Source organism: Sciurus vulgaris (assembly GCF_902686455.1).
Source record: "Sciurus vulgaris genome assembly, chromosome: 12".
In the NCBI taxonomy this organism is placed as follows: domain Eukaryota; kingdom Metazoa; phylum Chordata; class Mammalia; order Rodentia; family Sciuridae; genus Sciurus; species Sciurus vulgaris.
In genome coordinates, this window is record NC_136473.1 from 86,371,092 (window position 1) to 86,394,566 (window position 23,475).

At 35.5% G+C, this 23,475-nt stretch overlaps 1 protein-coding gene across 1 annotated transcript in view; it reads right to left on the bottom strand.

Annotated features, from left to right (window-relative positions):
* LOC306642326 (complement factor H-related protein 1-like) overlaps positions 1–20,058 on the bottom strand; it is a 49,555-nt gene extending 29,497 nt beyond the window's left edge. The window contains exons 1-3 of the mRNA XM_079108004.1: positions 19,907–20,058; positions 18,491–18,667; positions 15,912–16,094 (exon numbers count right to left, since the gene is read on the bottom strand). Of these exons, the coding sequence (XP_078964130.1) occupies positions 15,912–16,094; positions 18,491–18,667; positions 19,907–19,916 (370 nt within the window). The 5' untranslated portion in view covers positions 19,917–20,058. The remainder of the gene's footprint in view (positions 1–15,911; positions 16,095–18,490; positions 18,668–19,906) is intronic.
* Positions 20,059–23,475: the final 3,417 nt, after the last annotated feature.

Sequence of the window (23,475 nt, forward strand, 5' to 3'; positions counted from 1 at the left end):
TGTCTCTAGTAACTTTACATGGTTACAGTAGCAAGTTAATGTCTCTGGTGAGTGTATATGGTCACTATATCTGTGTTTTGACTCTGTTTATTGTACTTGATAATGGTATGTTAGAAATGTCTCTGGGTATAGCACCTGGTCATGTTATCTGGCTGTTTCGGTTTACTATACTTGGTCTGGTTATGTGACTAATGACTTTGATTACCATACATGGTCCTGGAGTCTGCATAATTTCTGGTTTAGCTACCTTCTCATGATTTCTGTCTGTTGTCTGTGGATAGTGCACCTAGCTTCAGTAGCAGGCTATGGACTGTAGTGGCTGTACCTGGTTATGATATCAAGCAATTGTCCGTGAATGCTGTAGTTGTTCATGGTATCTGACTCATGTTTGTAATTGCTATTCTTGGTCACAGAATTTGCATACTACCACTGGTTACTGATTTTGTTAATGGTGTCTAGCTAAGGTCTTCAGATATTGTACCTATTTATGGTATCTGATATTTTCTCAGTATACTGTTACCTGGTAAGGTACCTGGGTAATGTCTTTGGTTACTGTACTTGGTCAGAGTATTTGCACAATGATTCTGTTAAATGTGCCCTGTATCAGTATCTTTCTAGTGTCTCTGATTACCATACCGGGACACAGTAATTGCCTAATTTCTCTGGTTAATGTACCTGATCATCGTATCTGGCTAATGCCTCATCTTACCATAACAGGTCACAGTATCACAGTGACTGGTTAGTATTCCTGGTTAAGTATCTGGCTAAGGTTGCTGTTTACTGTATATTGTCACAGTATTGGGTTATTGTATCTGTTTACTTGACGTCGTCACTATATCAAAGTATTGTTTCTCTTTCCTTTATCTGGTCAAAGTACCTGGCTAATATCTCTAGTCAGACATTATCTAACTATTATTCTGGTTACAGTATGTACTCACAATACTCGGATAATGTCCATCTTGTGGATCAGGTCATGGTGTCTCTCTAACATCTATGATTACTCTACCTGATTGTAGAATGTGGATTTTGTCTCTGCTCACTCTACATGGACATGGTATCTAATTATTTTTTGTGATTACTGTTTCTGGACATGGTACATACTTGTTATTTGTGGCCACGGTATGTGGCTGATATTTCTAGTACCTGGTACATATCTGGTTTGATGGTTAATCTGCATTGTCACCTTGATGGGATTAAGAGATGCCTAAGATTCAACGGCTTCTGTATGTCTCAGTGAGGTTCTTTCTAGAAATAATTTGCCCGTGGGACAGCAAATTGAAGTAAAAAAACACACAGAGTGAGGGCAGCAAAGTATAATAGGTTGGGGACTTAGATGGAGCAAAAGTTGGAAGAACAAGGAAGGAACAGTAGAAGCAAGCTCAATTCTTCTTTAGAAGGTTCTTGTCTACTCTGTGATCACAGGAGGACATCAGAATCTAGCTCCTTCATTTTTCCAAAGCAGACTGACCAGCAACTCTATGGGGTGTTCTCAGGCCTTGATATAGGACAGAGGTGACATCATTGATTTCTGTTGTTCTGAGACTCCAGTTTCATGGAATAAGCAGCTTCCATCTCTCAGCTCGCCAGCCTGCAAATGGTCATTGTGGAACTATCCAGATTCTAGATGTCTAAGCCAATCTAATAAATCCCCTTTATATACATACATATGTCCCATTCCTTGTATTCCTCTAGAGAAGCTTGATTGATACATGTGTCTAGTCTCTTTGGTTACTGATCATGGTATCTGGTTATTGTCTCTTTGTAATATACCTGGTCACAGTATCTCTGTAATGTCTGTGTTTAGTGCACTTGGTCACAGGATCTGGATAATATCTTTGGTTAGGGTATGAGATCACAGTATCTGGGTATTGTCTGTGTTTTGTGTATGTGAACACAGTAACTGTATGTTTCTGAGAATTATACAAGGTCACAGTAGAGGATTACATCTCAGCTTACTGTACCATGTCACAATATCAGAGTAATATTTCTATTTACTGTCAATGATTAATTGCCCTTATTGGTTTGGGCCTCTGGCAAGATAGAACAAAATGGCAGAAGGCATGTATTGTAGCAATGTTGTTTACCTCATTGTGGCCAGGAAGCAGAGATTAGGAGGGAGGAAAGAATGGAGCCTGGGATAAATGACAAAATATACCCATAAGAGCATTCCCCCAATGATCTATATCCTCAAACCAGGAATACCTTGTGAAGTACCTACCCATCTAAATAGCCGATTGAGTGATAGATCCATTATCAGTCTCATAATCTCTTTATGAGGTCAGACCCCTCTGACCTGGCATGGCATTGTGGGAACGTACTCATGTGGTGCCCCATGAGGGGCTTGAGGAAGCTAGGCACTTGAGGAGACTAGGCAGGCCATTTTGATTTCAATGGGTCTGGGTTCCCTGGCAATGTATATGGATACATACTTGGTCAGAGTAGGCAACTAGTGTGCCATACCTCAGTGGGGCTGATATGTCATGTGGACACAAGGGGTGGAGGCTAACTGGGTTGTCGCCCAAGCAGGACCTGAGATCCAGAGACATCCCAGCCTCTGGTAGCACAGGCTTTACCTAGGGCTGTAGTGTGGCACAGTAGAGTGAGCTAGAAAGGGTGGAGAGAGCAATAATTAGCTAGTTGGGGCAGAAGCACTGGATCACAGCGCCATCTTCTCTCTCTGTATCTCTATAGTCCCTTGGGCTCCCTTGGCTTGCCTGATTTGGCCAAGATGTCTCTACCCTTTGATGTGGACATAGAAGTCACCAGTCATGGCTTGAGAGATCTCAAACACCCCCACAATTCTACAGGATATGACCTACTGCTTGCTGGCCCCATCAGATGGCCAGGCTCTGTCTTCCTGGAACTGATTTTGTGCTCCCACCCTCAGTTGGTGAAATATGTCCCTACCTGAAGTGCCCTGGAATGTTGGGTGCAGGGTGGTATCCCTGAACCTAATAGCCCCAGTGCTGGCTTTCCATTCTGTACATGTAAAGGACCCCATCTCTAAATTATTTCTCCTGGGACAGTGGGTTCAAGGGTTCATGATCTCCCTATAGCAGGGTTCTGAGGCAGTTGAGCTATATGTGTGCCACAAGCTTAATAAGTGCCTGGCCCCTGCATCTCAGGCATCACATGATGTGTGGCCATGTGCACATGTGCACACATGCCAGAAACTTGGACCAGTTCTTTCCCCTGAGGAATTCCTGCTCAGACTGGAGGATTCAGCACTCTTCTACTCCACAAATTGACTCTGACATCCCTGTGCTTACTATGACCACCTCTGCCAGCTCTGGAGGCCCTGAGCTCCAAACAGAGGACTGCTTCCCTCCAACACCCACTCCCACAATGATGTACTCCTTCATCTCAAGCCCTGAGGAATGCAGCTGACCTTCTATGGTCTTTCAAACTTCCGAAATCATGAGCCCCCACATAAACTTATCCTCCTCTATAATTGTTTGGCTCAGACCCTTTTAGTCATAGCTAGGAAAAAACTGACCAAGACATTAGGTATAGTAACCTATATAAGTGACTGGATGCAGTAATCAGAGACATTAGCTACACACAGCAACAAGATCAGAAATCCAAGCCATTAGCAACCTCCTTGACAAGGTACAATAACCAGAGACTGTATTTAACCAGATTTGATGATCAAGGACATAAACCAGAAAAATTATGCACTCACTGTGACCAGGTACATGAACCACAGAAATTAGCCAGATACTGTGAGTAGTAACCAGAGACATTAACCAGACACCAACACAAGGGAGAGTATGCCAAGAAAATACCCAGATAACATGACACAATACAGTAGTCAGAACACTGATCAGATACCAAGACCAAACATAGTTAAAAGAGTCATTACCTGATACTGTGAGCAAATAGAGGAATGAGAGACATTAACAACTACTATGACACGGTACAATAACCAGAGAATTAAGCCTGTTATTTGACCAGGTACAGTAAACTGAGAAAATACATAGATACAGTCAGGAGGTACAGTAGCCAGAGACATTAGCCAGATCCCATGGTGTATCAAATAGAAACAGCATCCTGATACCTGATCTATGCAGTCATGAGTCAGATACCATAACCTAGTACAATAATAACAGACCTTAGCTACATACCATGACCAGATACAATAACCAGAAACATTAGCTAGATATACTGACCAGTTGTAATAATCAGCAACATTAGCAAGGGACCTTGACCAGATCTAGTAAACACAGACAGTACCCAGATGTGATGACAAGGAAGATTAGCCAGAGACTTTAGTCAAATACTGTGAACAATTACAAAACCATATACTGTGGCCACATACAGTAAACAGAGATAACAATTAGTCACTCTGACACGGAATAATATCCTGAGACATTAGTCAGATCCTGTGACCAAACACAATACACAAAATTCTACCCATATATTCTCACTAGATACTCTAACTTGAGTCTTTATGCAGATCCTTGACCAAGTACAGTATACTGAGGTATCAAGCCAGATACCATGACAAGGAATAGTCAACAGAGATAGCGCCCACATACTAGGATCTGTTACAATGAGACACATTACATGGACCTTTCCTCAGCAGACATTCTGATTCCTGGCATCCTACCTTCTGGGGGTCTCCACTGCGGCTTGACTTTCACTCTCAGAGCTTCTCATCATCACCTTCTTATGTGTTCTCCTCAAAGATTCTTTTCATGCAGTGCACTTCCGGTCTTCATAGGATTTTCTTAGACAGCTTGGTGGAAGTTTGTGGGAACTTGGAACTCTTTTCTTCTGAATTCACACCTGTAATATGAGCACACATTACACATAAGACAGTTATCATGTCCAGGTACAGTAAACAGAGATAATAACTAGATAGCATGTCGAGCTACAGTAAGCACAGACATTAGGCATATACTTCATACCTGGTACAGTGTCAAACACTGGACAGATAACATGACCAAGTAACCGACTTTAACCAGATTCTGTGTATGGGTACTGTTCCAGCTACTGCAGACTCAGCCCACCTGTGACTCCCATGGGTGACTTGGCTGAGGATGCCTGGGGTTGAGAGGGTCTGCCCTGTGCTGGGCTGCACTGGAGAGGTGGCCCTGCTTCTCCATGTGCCCTTCACCTCTGCACCAGCTCTGGCCACAATCTGTGGGGGATCAGCAGTACCTGGCACTGGCTGTTGGGCCAGCTAGCCACCCAACACCCTTCATAGTCCCCCAGGCTTGGCCTCCAGGGTTGACCCCAACCCACCACATTACCTGGGTGCCTTTCCTACCTGGAGCTCAGTGTGGGGATTCTAATATCTCCAGCCACCTTTGTCTGCATCATGGACATGGGCCCCAGCAACGAGTCCCCAAAGGGCCCCAAAGGCATGGAGATGAGGGGTACAGCACTGCACTGCAAACAGAATGGTTAGCAGGGACATAGGGAAGACAATGGACGCCTGACACCGGGCCCAGCATCTGAGCTGCGAACTTCAGACAAGGTCTGCCCTGTGTTTATGCCAAAGGTAGTTTGAATATTTCTTCAGCTTGTTCAGTGCCTCTGGGTGCTGGGCAGTTGGTCGCAGGCCCATCCAACATTCCACTGCAGCATGCGGACCATCTGAGCGCAAGGCCATCAAAGCCAGTGTCCAGCGAGGTTGGGGTGACAGGGTGCCCTCAAAGGAGCAGCGAGGCCAGGGCTGCGTCAGGGGGCTCCGCTGGAGGTCCATTGTGGTCCTCTCTGCGGAGCTCAGGGCCTCCGGGGCCTGCAGACGTGGTCACGATAAGCACAGGGAGGGTAGGGCGACTTCTTCAGCAGAAATGTGCTGAATCCTCCAGTCTGAGCAGGAATTGCTCTGGGGAAGCAGAACTGGTCCAGTTCCGGGCATGCTTGCGCATGCGCACAAGACAACAGGTCCTGGATGCCTGAGATGCAGGGTCATTGAGAATGTTCCATGTGCTGCTGAGAACAATACATGTTCTGCAGCTACTGGATGCAGTGCTCTGTAAAAGTCCTTTAGATCCATTCAATCTACAATTTAGTTTAACTTTTATTTCTTATTGTTTTTGTCTGGATAATCTGCCCATTGAAGAAAATGATGTGTTGAAGTCTTCTGCTGTTACTGTATTGATCCTGTTTCTCTTTTGTGGTCTGATTGTATTTGTATTATCAAGTTGTGTTTCCTAACCTTAGGAGCATGTGCATTTGCAATTGTTATGTCTTCTTGTTGAATTGATTCCTTAATCATTATATAGCAATCTTCTTTGGATCTTTTTACAGTTTTTGTCTTCATGTTCCTTCTCTCAGATATAAGTATAGTTACTCCCACTTCTTTTAGTTTCAGTTTGCTTGGGTTTTTTCCCCCCAATCTTTTGCTTTGAGTGTGTATTTACTGATACAGTGAGTTTCTTGTAGGCAGTATGTCATTGGGGCTTGCTTTTACTTCCATTCATTCTCCCTATATCTTTCAAGAGAAGAATTAAATGTTTATATTTATTATGTGTAAGCAAAGACTTATTCTTGACATTTAATTTTCTTCTGGTTGTTCCTATGTTATTTTCTTCCTCTCAAGTCTATCCTGTCATTTTGTAATTTTGTGTATTGAAAAATTTGATTCATCCCCATGTCATGTATTTGTTCTTCTAGTGGGTTTCATTGTTTTTCCTCTTTGTATGAGGGCAGTTAGTGTCTTTTCACTTCAGTTGTAGAACTTCCTTAAGAGATCCTTTGTAAGGCAATATGGTGCTACTGAATTCCTTCAGGTTTTGCTTAATTAGGAAAGTCTATTTCTTCTTCATTTATGTAGGATAGCCTTGTGGGGTACACTATTCTTGCTTGGCATTTTTTGCCTTTGAATATATCTTCCTATTACTTCCTGACCTGTAAAGTGCTGGCTGAGAAATCTACTCCCATATATGTAACTTCATATTTTTCTGTTACTAGTTTTAGTATTCTTTCTTTTCATCATTTAATATTTTGACAAGAATATGCCACTTAAGGACATTTTCCATCAGATTTATTTGAGGTCTTTGAGCCTGCTGTACGTGCATACATAATCTTTCCATTTTAGCCATTATTTAATTAATTACCTTTTTTTATGCCTTTTCCTTTCTTTTAACCTTCAAAAATCCTGAAATTCTTAGAGATGTTCCTTTAATGGTGTCCATAATTCTTGGAGGATTCCTTAATTCTATTTTGTTTTACACTTTCATATTTTATTTTTTAAGTTTAATTTTTTAGCTGCCCCAGAAAAAAACATAGTGGTTTTACATAATAAGAGGGCACCAAGTAATGCTTAATACTTACATACATTGTAAATTTAAACAGCGTTGAACATATTATTTCATCATTTATTGTTTCTGTATAGTGAAAGCCCAATGAAATGTAATCTACTCATTAAAAAAAATGAAATTCTGTCACTTGTGACTAGAAGAAGGGAATTGGTGATCATTAGGTGAAGACGAGTATGGCATGCATGGAAAGATAGTTTACATGATCTCATTTGAGTATGAATTTTAAAAGTTGATATCATACAAGCTGAAAATGTAATGGCACTAAGCATAATCTGAGCAAATTAGGAAGGATGAAAGTTGGGGAAAAGTTGATTAATGAGTACTAACAAATGTGATATGTATTTCAGAGACTGCATCACCTGTCTTGGCTGCTAATGGGCAGTACCTTTTATGTCACTTTGACCTGAATGGAATTTCTTAATCCAGATGTTGTCTGGCCAGGACCAGGTGCAGAAATCAGTCTTGCATTAATGCACATTACACATTCTTTTCTTCAGGAAACATATTATACTTTTTGGTCATGTTGAATTGGAAACTAATGTACACATCCATATAATTTTGAAAAAAAATTAATTATAAAAGATTATCCCTGTTATAAAGTTGGAAGAGACTGGATGCATTGTGTCCATGTCCTAAGTTTTTGTGCAATTCAGAATTTAGAAGAGGTAGACTGGGATATCTTGCAAGGCATTTCTAAGCTGCAAAGTATTAAGGCTACATTTATTTGCTTACAAGAAATGAGAGCGCATACATAATTCAAAGATAGAATTTATAATTAAGAGAGGAAAAGGGCCTACATAGTTGAAAGCTTCTCAGCATCACTGTGTGGCAGGAAATGAAGGAGAATTTCCAGTCAAGGATACCAAGTGTGTGATAGGGTGACTGTTGTATTGAGTTTCATATGAATAGAAAACCAGCAGTGGATGAAAGGTCTTGAAGACATTTCAGAGATCTTGAAAGCTTCCCCTCCCATCACAAACCAACCGTTTTTAGAGGGCTGAATGGTTTCAGTGGACAGGCTCAGGACACCCTCCAAAAGATGGTGGCTACTGACTTTGACCTCTAGCACCACCCCTTTCTTTATACAATGGAGCAACACTCATCAGCCTCTCCAGCTGTGCTTTAAGGTGTATTTACCTTCTTACTAATTAGTATGATATCAATGGTAGACTGCTAGTGCAAGTTGAGTATCCTTAATTCCAAATACTTAGGACCACATTTTTTTTTTATTTTGAAGTATTTATATATACAGAATGATACATTGCGGTAGGACCTGAACCTAAACCCAAAATTTACTTGTTTTACATATTCACTACATAAATATATTCCAAAGATAATTGTATGCATACCTAAAATGATTTTGTGCATTGGACAAAATATCATGGTTTGGAATTTTCCACTTTTGGCATTATTATCTAGAAAGTTTAGGAAATTTTAGCATTTCAAATTTTGGACATTTGTGTTAGGATTATGCAACTTGTATATGCCCTTTATTGTCTTGAAGCTACTCCTTCTGTGTCAAAATTTTTAAAGATTATTTTTGTAAATGATGTTGCTTTTCTCCATTTATTTAGATAATAATGTTGTGGGTATAATTGTGCACACTAGATTCATAGTACCTTTTATTTTTTGTCATTAGCTGAAATGTTTCTTCTTCATGTTGAATTTATTTAATTTCTTATTTGTCTAAACTTTTATCAATTTTGCTTATTGGTTCAAATATCAACTCTTAACTTTGTTGATGCTTAATATTGTTTTCTTAGTAGATATTTTTTCTATTTTGAATATTTTTTATTTCCTCCCTCATAATATCTTTAGTTTAGTTACTTCTTCATTTTCTAGTTCTCTGGGGTATAAAGATTGAAGCTTTGTTATTTATTTGAGATCTAATTCATGAGGGCATTCATAGTTATATATTTCCTTCCTTTACAGAACTCCTTTTCTGCACTTTATACTTTTTAGTATGCTGTGTTTTGATGTTTATTTGTAATCATCATTTATTTTAGTTTGAATTTTGTCATTGACCTATTGGAAGGTCAGAAAGATGTCATTCAAATTCTATGTATTAGAGCTGAAGAAATAGCTCCTTTTGGAGAGCGCTCGCCTAGCATGCGCAAGGACTGCGGTTCAAATCCCTGGTCTCTCAAACGAGAAAAAAAAAAAAAATAGCTCCGAATTCTATGTATTTGTGAATATACCAGCATTCCATTATTGATTTAGAGTTTCATGTGTTTCTTTGGCGAAGATACTTGATATCATTTCAGTATTCTTAAAAGTTTGAATCTTTTTGTGACAAAACATATGACTTAGCCTGCAGAATGTTGTGTATATACTTCAGAATAATGTGTATTCTGCTATTGTGTGGAATATTCTATATATGTCTGTTAGGTCAATTTGGTGTAACATATAGCTCATGTCCAATGTTTCCTTATTGATTCTTTGTTTGGATGACCTATCCATTGTATTAAAGAGGGAGTACTGAAGCACCCTACTATTATTATTTTGTACTCTATTTCTCCCTTCATTCCTAGTGATCACAGTGAGCATATTAGAAGGTGAAGTCTTTTTAGGTGAATAGGTCATTGTGTTGCAACCTCAATAATGGGAACAATGCCCTTAAAAGGAAAGGCTAGAGTACTTCTTTGACCCTTCCACCTAGTTAGAATGCAGTGAGAAGGTACCATTTGCAAAGTAGAGAATAAGCCCTCCTAGGACACCAAGTTAACTGGTGCCTTGATTTTGGACATCTCAGTCCCATTAACTGTATGAAAAGATATGTCTTTTTAAAATAAGCCACACTGAATAATTACATTTATTTGTCATAGTGGCCCACTGAGACTGAGTTAAGTATATTCACAAGTGTTAACATTAAACACAAAGATTACTTCTTATTGTAAACAATTTCCTTGAAATTGAGAAATCTGCCTCAACTCAATCAATTTATCTGAATCAGGATCTCAAACAAGAAGAAAGCATTTAATATAAGCCATATGATTTTATGCAATAAGAGGTAACAGTTTGTCACCTGAAATTTTTGTATATTTTTATCTTTATTTTTATCCTAAACATTATACCTTTTAAAAATCAAAAATGTTTCTATTCAAGTGATTTTAAATAAATAGTGCTATATGAAATGTAAAAACATAAGAATTACACTTCAAAATCTTGTTAATGAAATTTTTAAACTAGAAAAAAAATTCCTATAACAAAAAAATCATTCAAGCATCATTTGACCTTGAGATCATTACCAATGAGGTCTATATTTCTACACATGATCACCTTGCTTTTTAGACATTATATCTTTAAATAACTTATTCTTAATGTTCAAAACTGATGATATTAAAGATCGAATATTTTACAATATAGATAAGTACTGATACTCCTCAACTTACAGTGCAGTTACATCCTGATTAACTCATTGTAAATTGAAATTATTTTAAGTTGAACATGCCTTTAATATCCCCAACCTGTCATATATCATAGCTTAGCAAAACAGAACTCTGTAGATATTGATTGCTTACTTTGTTGATCACAATGCCAATTGGATGTTGTTAACTATTTTTAACCAATACCATAAAAGTACTATACCATGTATTTCTAGCCTTAGAAAAAAATTAAAATACAGTTTCTTCACAATACATATCACTTTCATACTACAGTTGAAAAGAAAAATTATAAATTAAACCACCATAACTGAGGGACTGTCTATTTAAAGGAATTAAACAACTTAATCTTCCTATCTATAAACTCAAATGTACTTTTTACGGAATGTATGGCCTTTTCTGTCAATCCTTTTTTCATAGTTACACATTTAGAGTTATGATAGTTACATACACAATTAAACTTGGATTCCTCTTTCTGATTTGTTTATTTTTAAATGTACTAGGTTCGTATATTTTGGAAGCTCATGTCATCTTCTTTACATTTGTTTATTGACTGATAAGTCATAATCAGTAATTGCTTATATTTTTCACTAATATAAGGCATGACTTATTTGGTTTTTATGTGTTTCTGGATCATTTAATTTTGAACATGGTGAGTGTATCTTCCCATGCACTGTGAATCAAAGTCTCAGAGAACCTCAAAAGTTATGTAGAAAACTTTTAGAATTTGGAGAATGATGGATACAAACATGGAAGTAATTGCATTTAATTTCTTGCCATGGATGTTTTATGAACAGGATGCAACAGGTTTGCCAAATCTGAATGCAGTGCTTTTAAGATGTGTCACTGTGGCCTCTGAGATTTGAAATACTTCAGCACATGTCAACACAAATTCTGATTTATGAATAAAAATGAGTTAAAGAAAACTTAAAAAAAAACTAAAAACTAAATTAAATAAAACTTCTGAATTTAAGTGCATGTTTTAATGATATTAATAATGGTACCTATTTTTTTGTGTGCAACAAGGATACTCCATGTGACCATCAAAACACTTTGTATGAAATAGTTGATTTGCTAATTGATGATATCCAGATTTTTACTTAAATTCAATCGAATATTCTGACATAGAATAAAGATTTTCCTCATCTTTCCAACTGAAGTTTATGTTGTTTCTTTCCAAGATTTCTTCTGAAATTAAACATGAATCTGAAAGAAAGAAATGAACATGAAATATTAAGTAAGATGAGTCTTTTATCAAGACTTTGGGATTTTCAAGGAGAACACTTTTTAATGTTTCAGAAATTCTTCCTGAAAACTCTTTCTGAACAAATTATTTGTGAATACCAGATAGATTTAAATAAATTTAAAACGGAAAATGACGTAAAAATTAGGTGGTTAATATGTGATAATTATATTTTATTATCAACTCATAAGATTAATTACCATATTAAGACCTCAGTAATTTAGAGTGTAATAACATCATGACATGATGGCTGATTTTTTCTTTTTCGGACTGGAGATTGAAACCAGGAGCACTTTACCACTGAGCTACATCTACAGTCCTCATATTATTATTATTGTTGTTGTTGTTATTTTGAGATAGGGTCTCACTAAATTGCTAAGGCTGGCCTCACACTTGGGATCATCCTGCCTCAGCTTCCCATGTTTCTGGTTTTTCTTTAATTAAATCTTGGTCAAATGCTACAAAGTTTCAGCTTTAAAAATGTATAAGGGAGGGTGTCTCTCACACACAAGCAGTAGAAAAGACTAATGAAACAAAAATTTGCTTATCAGAAAAGGTAAGAAAAATTAATACACCTTTAATAAGGCAAAACAAGACAAAAAAAGGGATAACTCAAAATAAGAAATGAAAAAGAAGACATTATAACCAGTACCACAGAAATATGAAGGATCATTAGGTATTATTAAGATAAAACACATGCTACCAAATTGGAAAATGTAGAAGAAATTAATAAATTTTTAGACACAGAGTTTCTGCTCAAATTAAACCATGAAAAGATACAAACCAGAAGAGATCAATAATGAGTAATGAGATTAAATCAGTAATAAAAAAAATTTAGGAATGTCCATAACAAGATGTCTTTACTGATTAATTTTTCAACCTCTTTAAGGAAGAACTTATTCCATTTTTTTTAAAGTTACTGTTACGGTGGATTTAAGCGGCTGCATTGGAAGAAGCTAAACACATGACAACCCACTGCAAGCATGGGGGGGCATTAGGCAGCCCACATGCACCAAAGAACAACCAATCCGACACTGGCAGATAAACTTTAGTAGTGTCTTGCAACCGCCCATCAATCAACGGAGTCCCCAGTGAACCCTTGAGGGACTCTAAAGCCTCAAATCTTCCCCCACCTATTCCATCCTGTAAAGACCCTGGGCAGCCGGGGCCATATGCGGTTTCCTCTAGCTCCCTACTCTGATGTGTACCCCAGAAGACTGGAAATTTTAACCGAGAGCCAATTTCCAATAAAGTTTGGTTTGGCCACTTTTGTCCAACTCCTGTTTGGCCAGTTGCCCTCAAGCTTAGTTATTGCAAAGAATGGAAAGAGGGAATCCTTCCCAACTCATTCTCTGGGGTACTCTGGTAGCATAGCAGATAAGAACACAAGATAAAAGAAACTATAGACTAATAATCCTCATAAACAGATGAAAAATTTCTCAACAAAATATTAGCAAATCTGGTTCAAGAGAGAATCATAAAGATTGTTCACCATAAACAAATTGGTTCCATCCCAGGGATGCAAGGATAGCTCAATACATGCAGATGAATAAACATCATACATGCCATTAACAGAATGAAGGATACAAATCATGGGATTAATATAATAGACACAGAAAGCACTTGAAAAAAAAATTCAACATCACTTCCTGATAAAATCCCTGAATAAATAAAGTTTGGAAAGATTATACCTCAGCTTCATAAAGGCTATATATGACATAGTTACAGGCACTATACTGAAGTGAGAAAAGTTGAAAACTTTTCCTCATAGATCAGGAACAAGGGTGTTCATTCTCCCAGCACTTATTTAATAGAATACTAGAAATTTTGACCAGAATAGTGAAATAAGAGAAAGAAAGAGCAAACAAATTGGAAGGAAAGAAGCCAAATTATTCATGTCTGCAGATCATATGATTAAATATATAGGAAAACCTAAAGACTCCACCAAGAGCCTATTAGAATGGATAACGTCAGTAAGGTGCAAGATAACAAAATCAACATAGAAAAATCAGTGGGAATTTTCAACACGAATAATGAATTTGCTGAGAAACAAATCATAAAAAAAATCCCATTCACAAATCTATGCAACAAACAAACAAACACAACAAAGAACAAAAGACCACTATCACACAGTGATGGAAGACACTGAAAAAGATACAAAATAAATAAAGAGATTTCCCATGTTCAAGGACTGGAAGAATTTGTGTTGTTAATATGTCCATAATACCTTAATCAATTTACAGATTAAAAGCCATCCTCCTTAAAATAGAAATGATATTCCTCACAGAACTAGACAAGAAAAATTTTAAAATTCCGATGGAAGTACAAAAGACTCTGAATAAGTATAGAAACCTTGAGGAAAAAAAAAAATAATCAATGCTGTAAGCTTCACAATACCTGATTTCAAGACCTACTACAGAGCCATAATAACCAAAACACCATAACATTTGCACAAAAAAAAGACACCTAGACCAATGGTATGGAATAGAGAAGCTCTTGATAGATAGATAGATAGATAGATAGATAGACAGACAGATAGATATACATAGATAAATGCATGCATCTCTAAGTACTGATTCTTAACAAAGTTTTCCAAAAGAAAGAAAGAAAACATTGTCTAAAGAACAACCTCTTCAATAAATAATGCTGGTAATAATGGATATCTATATACGGATGATTAAACCTTCACTCCTCTTTTCATGTGCAAAATTAAATTCAAAACATATCATAGGCTTAAATATAATACCTAAAAACTCTAAAATTACTAGAAGAAAACAATGAAGAAATGATAAATTGGTTCAAGCAGCAATTTTATGGAGAGATAACAAAAGCACACGAGCAAAAATTCGATATATTAAATTGAAAAACTTCTGCACAGCTAAAAAAATAACAGAATGAGACAAGCCATGGAATGGAGGGAAAAAAAACACTTGCCAACTATGCTTCTGACAAAGGGTTAATATCTAGAATACCAGTTTAAGGATATCAAAACACTAAAAATAAGTAATCCAATAAAATGTTGGGCAAATGATCTGTGATATCTCAAAGAAGAAGTACAAATGGTCAACAATACATAAAGAAATGCTCAATATCATTAGCCATGAGGGAAATGAAAATAAAAATTACATTGAGGTATTATATAACCCCAGTTAGAATGTGTATTATTAAAAATAAACCCTGAAATTAACAAATGTTGGTGAAGATGTGGAGGGAAAATGCACACTTGGTGGAAATTTAAATCAGTACAATCATTATGGAGAACAGAAGGTTTCTCAAAACCCTAAAATTAGATCTGCCATACCATCCAGCTACCCTGCTTCTGGGTACATATCCAAAGAAAACATCAATCAGCATACCAAAGGGACATTTGCATGCCCATGTTTATTGCTGTGTTATTCACAATAGCTAAGATGTTGAATGAGAATGTGTTGATCCGCAGATAAGAAAAGATAATGTGGGATATTAAAAAAAGAAAATATTATTCAGCCATAAAGAATTAATCTTGTCATTTATAGCAAAATGGATAGTACTGGAGGACATTATGTTAAGTGATGTGAGCCAGACACAGAAGATAAGCCCCTTATGTTCTCTTTCATATGTGGAATATGAAAAAGGGTGACCTGAAAGTAGAATAGTGACCATTAGAGGTTGAGAAGTGTGTGAGTGGTAGGGTGGGTAGATGGAGGTTGGATATGATCAGGCAGGGTGTATGCATATTGGAAATATCACAATGACCCCCATTAATATAGGCAACTAATACAGCTAATAAAAAATTAAAATATAGTTTTAGAAGTCCTCACGATGTGTATCTAGAATACATATAATTGTATTTATTATTTTAAAATAAAAAATAACTTATCAATATTTATTTCCTCACATATTAATATGTAGTAGAGAAGCATTCCAAAGAATATATCTTCTTTAATTTGTGAATGTTCTCTTGAACACAGCAAAGTATCGTATTCACGGCTCTGATTTTCCCAGGACCCCTGAGAACACTGAAGTACTTACGTAAACATTTGGGCGGTTCTGACCACTCTCCAGCTCTACACACTATTGTCTTGCTACCCTCAAGTTGATACAAAGACTGGCACTGATATTCAACCGATGAACCTGGAGAATATACTGATCTCGGGAATGAAGTGAGGTCTCCGTTTTCAATAGGTGGAGGAGAACCACATTTTCCTGTGGAATCTGAAAAATACCATTTCATTTATGGAGAGAAGAAATCAAAATACAGCATAAAATTAAAGCCAGCACAAACATATCACTATCTACAGCCTTAAGACTTTATCATTTCTGGTAACAAGTGGTTGCTTGAAGAAATCTTAAACACAGAAAATGAGGGTTACATTTTTAAGCTCTTCCTTTCATCTCACTGCAGGCACAAATAAACCATCAAAAAATGTGTCCAGTAAGTAGGAAATTAGTACCAAAAGTGTGTCTTAAATAAATGCTTCATGGGTAGATAGCAAGAAAATCTAAGAAAGTTTCTTGTTCTTATATATGACATGATACAGTGTTTATTGTGCCCCTACTGATTTCTTTTTGATTTTCCTTTTCATTACAAAAGAAAAAATAACTTCTTTGAAACAATTCAAAAATGCAAATTTGTAGAAGATAAAAAGGAAATATTTTCTACCTGATCTGGTCAAGATATGTAAAAATCATTCTTATGTATTCCTTTTGCTAAGCGTAATTTATAATCTTGGATATAAAAAATTGAAATACCAATATAAGAAGACTCTGGAAGGTACAGAGAATTCATTCTGACTAGGAACTTCAGAACTCAAGGAGTACCAAATAGTTTGCTATATGAGTTCACTTTAGGGCTTTTGTGTATTCTAGATGGAGCACTGGAAAAAACTAATCCCAGGAATGATATCAGGTAGAGATAAATAAGGAAAATCTCATGAGGAGCCTCATCCCTTTAACCTAAGGACAAGAAAGGAAGCAGTCTTGCAAGACCAAGAGAAGATAGAGTGAAAATCTATCAGGGAATTCAACTTCAGAGACCTTGAGAAGAAAAGAAAACATTGGAGGCCCAGAAGTAGGGAAGAAATAAGTTTAATAAAACAATTTCACAACTTCAGCATAAGGCACAAAAGTAGGTATTCAAGAAGATCTTTAGACTTATGTTAATACATATCACAATGAAAACTGTTTGAAGACAAAGGAAAAAATCTTGAAAACTGCAAGGTAGAAAATCCACATTACCTATAGGTGACTAATATTCAAATGACAGTGGGCTTCTCATTCATAGCCATGGAAGCCACAAGGAAGTGAAAGAAGAAAGATGTCACCCTTCAACTCTATATGCAGTGACACTGTGCTTTAGAATAAAGGCATAAATAAAGGCATTCTTTTACAAAAAAAAAATCAAGAGAATCTGTCTCTGAGAGTTATTCTTAAAGTCTAAATGAAAAAATTCTTCATTATAGAAATGAAAAGATGACCAAAAAAGATTGAGTCTTCAGGAGAGAGAAAAGAACAATGTAACTGATAAAAGGAAAATAAATAATATAATAGACATTTTCCTCATCAGCTTGTTCATTATGTTTAATGTCTGAAGGAAAATTATAGTATTTGATAATAGTGCTCAGTGTATATAGAGGAGACACTAAAGGGCAAATGGACTTAAATGGGAGGAAAGTTCCCACATCTTGATGGAAAAATAAAATGTCAATACTAGTCGAGTGATAAGCTGAAAATATATTATATATATACTGTAATACCTAAAATAACAACTTTAATAAGAAAGGAGGTGGGGGAATCTATCAGAAAGATACACACAAAAATAGGAAGATAAATTAAAATAAAATTCTTTAAAAAGGTTCCCCAAAAGAAAGGGAAGAGATCAGAAATAGGAATGAGAAACAGAGAAAATAAATAAAACAAAACAGACAAAAAAACCCAACATTTCAATAATTATCTTAAATATAAATTGTCTAAATATACCAGGTGAAAAGAGCAAGAAGGGCAAGATAGATACGTAAATGAGACCTCACTCAAAAACTGACTTCACCATTAGCAAAAGGAGAGTCAAAGTCAAGGAAGAGAAAGTAAATTAGGAAAAATTAATTTTTAAAAGTAGAAATGGATGATAGAATATATCCATTATGTGTTTCCCTTATTTCCTGAATTCTAAACATTACGTGCCAATGACCAAATACTCAGACTTATTTTATAAATATACTGATTCCCTGGCTGGCCTCAGTCACTTACCTTCAAATATTTTCTATGTACTGAGAATGCCCAAATGTAAATCATATTCTATGATCAGTCTTCAATGCCCTGTTTTCTACTTCTCAAAGGGGATATCTCTGGGAGTTTTTAAAATGTACTGAGTATCTTAATGTTTAAGAATTTTCTCAGATTGTAATTGTTCTATTAATTCAGTTAAGTATGTCTTGAAAAAACTATATGATATTTCTTAGTTCATTTGGCCAAAAAATAAATTTCTAGCAATATCATTTTATTTGCATTTAAAAAAATATATTCTATAAGAATTACTTCACTTTATTTTTATCAACACATTTTACTCATACTATGTCCTCAAGCAAAGCAAAATTAGGAATATGACATTCTACCTTTGCACTGAGGTGGCTCTGTCCAGGTTCCATTTAGACACATCACTTCTACTTCCCCAAATATTTCAAAAGGTTTGATGCATTCATAACGTACTCTCTCACCAGATGGAAACCTACGCATCTGGTTTGATATTATATTAGCATTTTCTACTCTGGGTGGATTCACACAGGAAGTATCTAAATAGAAAGAAAAGAAAGTATCTCCACCTAGCACTCATTTTGAGTAACCAATCAATCAATAAGAATTCAAATATATTTTAAGCAGGATTGAAAATAAATAGATACTTTGACATGAAGAACTTTTCTGATTTCAATGAATTCACATGTAATATGAGAAAAAAAAGGTATAGCAATATTTTTTTGTCAGAGTTAACCTTTCATGCCCTTAAATAACTCTTCCCTATCCTTTACTAGAACATTGATAGACATTTTAACTCCTTGAAAGCCACTAAGAATGAAAGTTCCTGGACATTACCCCCTGGCTTGAGTAGAACAAATATTACAAGTTGTCTAAGTGCAATATGAATTTTTAAAAGCGCAAATAATAAGAGTAAAGAGATTATATGGCATCAATGTTTGGTATACAATTATCTTGTTCATTATCATTTTAGTTCCTAAATAAAAACAAAGAGGCATTTCCTTAGAGATAAAGTCAAAAATTAAGAACACAGTTTGAAGAATAATCTGTTTATTCTTAAAACACAGTTAAAAGATGAAGATGTTATGTTCAAATATAATGCACCAATAAAAACAAAAAATTGGTTAAGTAAAACTTTAAAAAATGATGATAAATTTAAAAAAATTAAAGATATGGGAAAAAACAAAAATATACTCATAATTATAGAAACATAGCTTTTATAATTTATTTATACATCCTTTCTGATACTATGATGAACAATGTATAATTCCTCAGAGTTTTAGGTGCATGTATAGTAATAACAGACTATTGCAATGGTTCCAAACTGAGGTGTAATGAAATCCTTTGGAGAACTTGATAAATTTTTTTTTCTTTTTTTTTTTTTTTTTTTTGCAGAGCTGGGGATTGAACCCAGGGCCTTATGCTTGCAAGCAGGCACTCTAATAACTGAGCTATATCCCCAGTCCCAATAAATATTTTTTAAGATCTCACCTCAAGATTATTTTTCCCAGTAGGTCTAAAACGAGCTCAGGAATTTTTATTTGGATTCATAAAAATTTGTTCAAAAATGTTGATGCTGCTTGTCCAGGGACCACTCTTTGAGAACCACAGGGCTATGTGATTAACTATAGCATATTCAATTCCAACCTTTCATGTTTAAACTTAAGCCTACTTTGTCTTGGCCTAAATATTAACCTATGCTCATTTTCAAGGATGCTATGAAAAATTTCATACTTCATAAAAGACTAATAAATAAATTTACAATGCCATCAAAGTACCTTTGCACATCGGCTTTCCTATCCATTTGCCATTAATACATGTCACAGTATTGGACCCATCCAATTGGTAAAATGTTGGACATTTGTAAGTCACTTGATCCCCTGACTTATATGATTCCTTCCTCAGTCCTATGAGTGTGGCACCATCAAAGTTGGGTAAATTAAAACAATCTGTTCCTGAGAGAAAAAAAAAATATGTATTTGTTCAGTAAATCTTAAAATATGTAATCTTTAATAGAAATATTCTAAAATAATACTTAGACTAATCTACCTATAGAACCAATGAATACCACATAATATACTTCTCACAACTTGGCAAATATGATCAGTTTTGACTTCAATTGAATTGTTGTAAATTTATATCAAAAGTATAAGACAGGAATGATGCTTGAAGAAATATTAGTAGTTCTAATGTTTAAGGCTAGATTTTTACATTCAAATAAATTTTTCCCGCACTTGCCACATGTGTTATGTATTTCTACTTTTGGCTTCTGCAAATGTGAATTACTTACAATAATTATTCCAAAGCTTTAGAAAGTATGTATTTTAGTGAGATTATTGATGAACTGAAAGTAGATTACATAATGATGAGATTGATGAGTAAGGGCCAGTTTCTCCAGAGATAAGAAGTCTGAGAATGGACATCAGAGGATGTCAAATGTTCACACAAAATGATGTGAAAATGAAGTAATTTGCCTCATAGTGTCAAACTTTTTTAAATTACTAGGCTATAATGCTCTGCCAGACTCAAGAAATTTCAGGTACCTTGTAAAGTTCTAGAATTACAGCTTACTTTCTTATTTGTGCCACTTATTCTTTGAATTAGGGAATCTGACACACATATTATAAAATTGAATACACTATACTTATGCATTCTGGTGGGGAGGACCATTTTCCTCCTAAACATTTTATAAATGCAGGTCCATCAATTCCAAAACCTTCCAAACAATTTTAAGTAACTTCTTGTCCATATGGGTAACTGTCTAACTCATGAGACAAAAAACTGTTTAAAATGGAAGGTGGAGATTCACAAGGAAGTCCTAAAAAATAAAATAATGAAAGAATGAATCCATGTTTTACTAACTCAGAAATAAAATTTTATATTGTCAATTTTGACATATCACAGTTTTTGAAAAGAAATAATAATAATAACAGAGAAGCTACTATGAAGTCACAGAGAATGTGCACAAAGGCTTCCTAAGTTCACCTTTCTCATTCTGTCCATCTCTCAAACTGTAAAAACACGAGCAAGAAATTGAAATCAACAATGGCCCAGTTTCTCTAACCAACCATGAGTGATAAATGGAAACATACTCAAAATTAATAACATTAAATAAATTATCAAATATTATGAGACATCAGAAGAAACACTGTAAGAAAAGCATTTTTAAAATATTTTGAAACTTGGTTGCAAAGGAAACTCTAGAACTTATATATATTTAAATTCACTATACATTACATTTTTTACAAAAGAAATGCCAAAGTAAAAAGTGACCCCATAATGAACCAAAAAAAAATTAGATTGGTTCAGTAATGCAAGAATATTTAAATCATATATATATGATTAAATAATATAATAATCTCTACTATTCTGTCCCCTGAGGTTGACTACAGCATATGATTTTTTATTGAGTGTACTCTCAATTACTTATGTGTAATCTCAGATAAGAATTCAAGTTTTCATATAGTCCTCACCTACACACTGCGGTGGAGAACTCCATTTGCCCATGTGGCATGTTATCCCATCAACCTCAGAGGTTGTAAAACCATCTTCACAAATATAATTCAATTTAGTGCCATGTGCATAATATCTGGATTCATTCTTCTGAAAATCTAGATGGACTAATGGTTCCATGGTCTAATCCAGGCACTTGAGAACATGGAAGTTTTGCTATGTGAGAAATAGGAATCAAAGAGTGAAACATAAATAAAACATCTAAATGAAAACTAAAATCAAATACTATTGACTTACATCACCACAATATCTATGCTATCCTCTTGTCCACTATTCCCCTTGATTTGTGTCTACTTTAGTATATGAAAAATAGTCATAAAGAGAAAATTTATCTGCTATTTACATAATATCACAACGTGTTGTCCAATTTTGATGACAGAAATGAAAGATGGTGACTGATATGTACCTGAATCATAACGTACAGTTTCAGGATACAGTGTGATGGACAGAGTAAAAGGTCTTCATCTTTTCATTTACATAAAGCAAAGGGGATTATTAATTTCAATTGAGAGCATGTTATAAAGCAAGCTGCACACTACTGACCAATACTGACTGCCATCTTCCATTTTTGCACAAGATTTCTTCTGCTTCCTGAGTCAGATCATTTTCTCCCAAAGAACAGATACTTTTTCTCCATCCTGATATTTCACTGTGGTTGTCACATCTCCAGCACTGGGAATCTGAGGTGCAGGTGGGCAGGAGTCTCTTTACTCCTCTAGAAAATATTAAAATTAGATTTCTTGATTAAAAAATAATAATTTGAATATACTTAAAATATATTTCAAAAATAGAAAATTCAATAGTCCTGTATCATAAACGATGATGTAATTATGTTGCATGTTTATTTATGTTATACTTTTCAATTTGTAGGACCCCCAAAAAAGGGAGACCCTTACTTGAGTCTCAGGATAGCGCGCTCCAGGGAACACGAGAGACCGGCTTGATGCAAAAGCATGAGGCACTTTAATAGCGGAGCTCCGGGCCAACACGTATCTCACGCAGGAGATAGAGTCGACCCCGAGGCTCAGAAATCAGGGGTTTATATAGGAAAAGTTAGGGAGTTTGGCGCGGTTACACATAATTGGTTGATTCAAACATAAGTGGGCTAATTTCGGAGCATGATTACGTCAGCAAGTAGTACGTGCAAATTAACATTCCAGCAATGTGGTAGGGCAGTTTATTTTGGTTAGCAGGCGGTCAAGTAACCTTAAAGAAAAGGGAAGAAGGGGGAAAGTGGGTGACACCAGATGGTCCACGGACTTGTGGAGATTGTTTATCCTCCATGGCCAGTTAGTTTTTGATGATCTGGCAGTCTTATTTTAGGCTTGTTTAGGTATGTTCAGGCCTCAGGCCTGTCCCTCTTTGTTTCTTTTCCTAAGTTCATTTGCTAGACTACAGATTCTGTGCTTTTATTATGGGCACTTAAATTTTAACTCCTTCAAATTCACATAGTAGTTTAGTATTACCTATTCTTATGCTCCTCCTTAACATTTTTCCCATTCCTTCTTTTTAAGCAAACTTCCTTATTTACAAGAAACTTCTTATTTGTAATCTTTAGATAATCTTAGCTGAATGATACACTTTAAATAACAAGTATTAAATAAATTATGCAATGAAGTTCATTTCTGAAATATGCATGAACAAATGTATTGGGACTGGATTAAGAACCTTCTGAAATAATCTACCAACAGAACCTGATTAGCCAGAGGAAAAATTTGCAGATAGTTAACAATCAATATGGTATTGCCTCTAGATCATTAAATATGTTTACAAATGATTTACAGGGTGCTATTTCAAGTTTCAGTCCTCCTGAACCTACCATTTAGAAGTACAC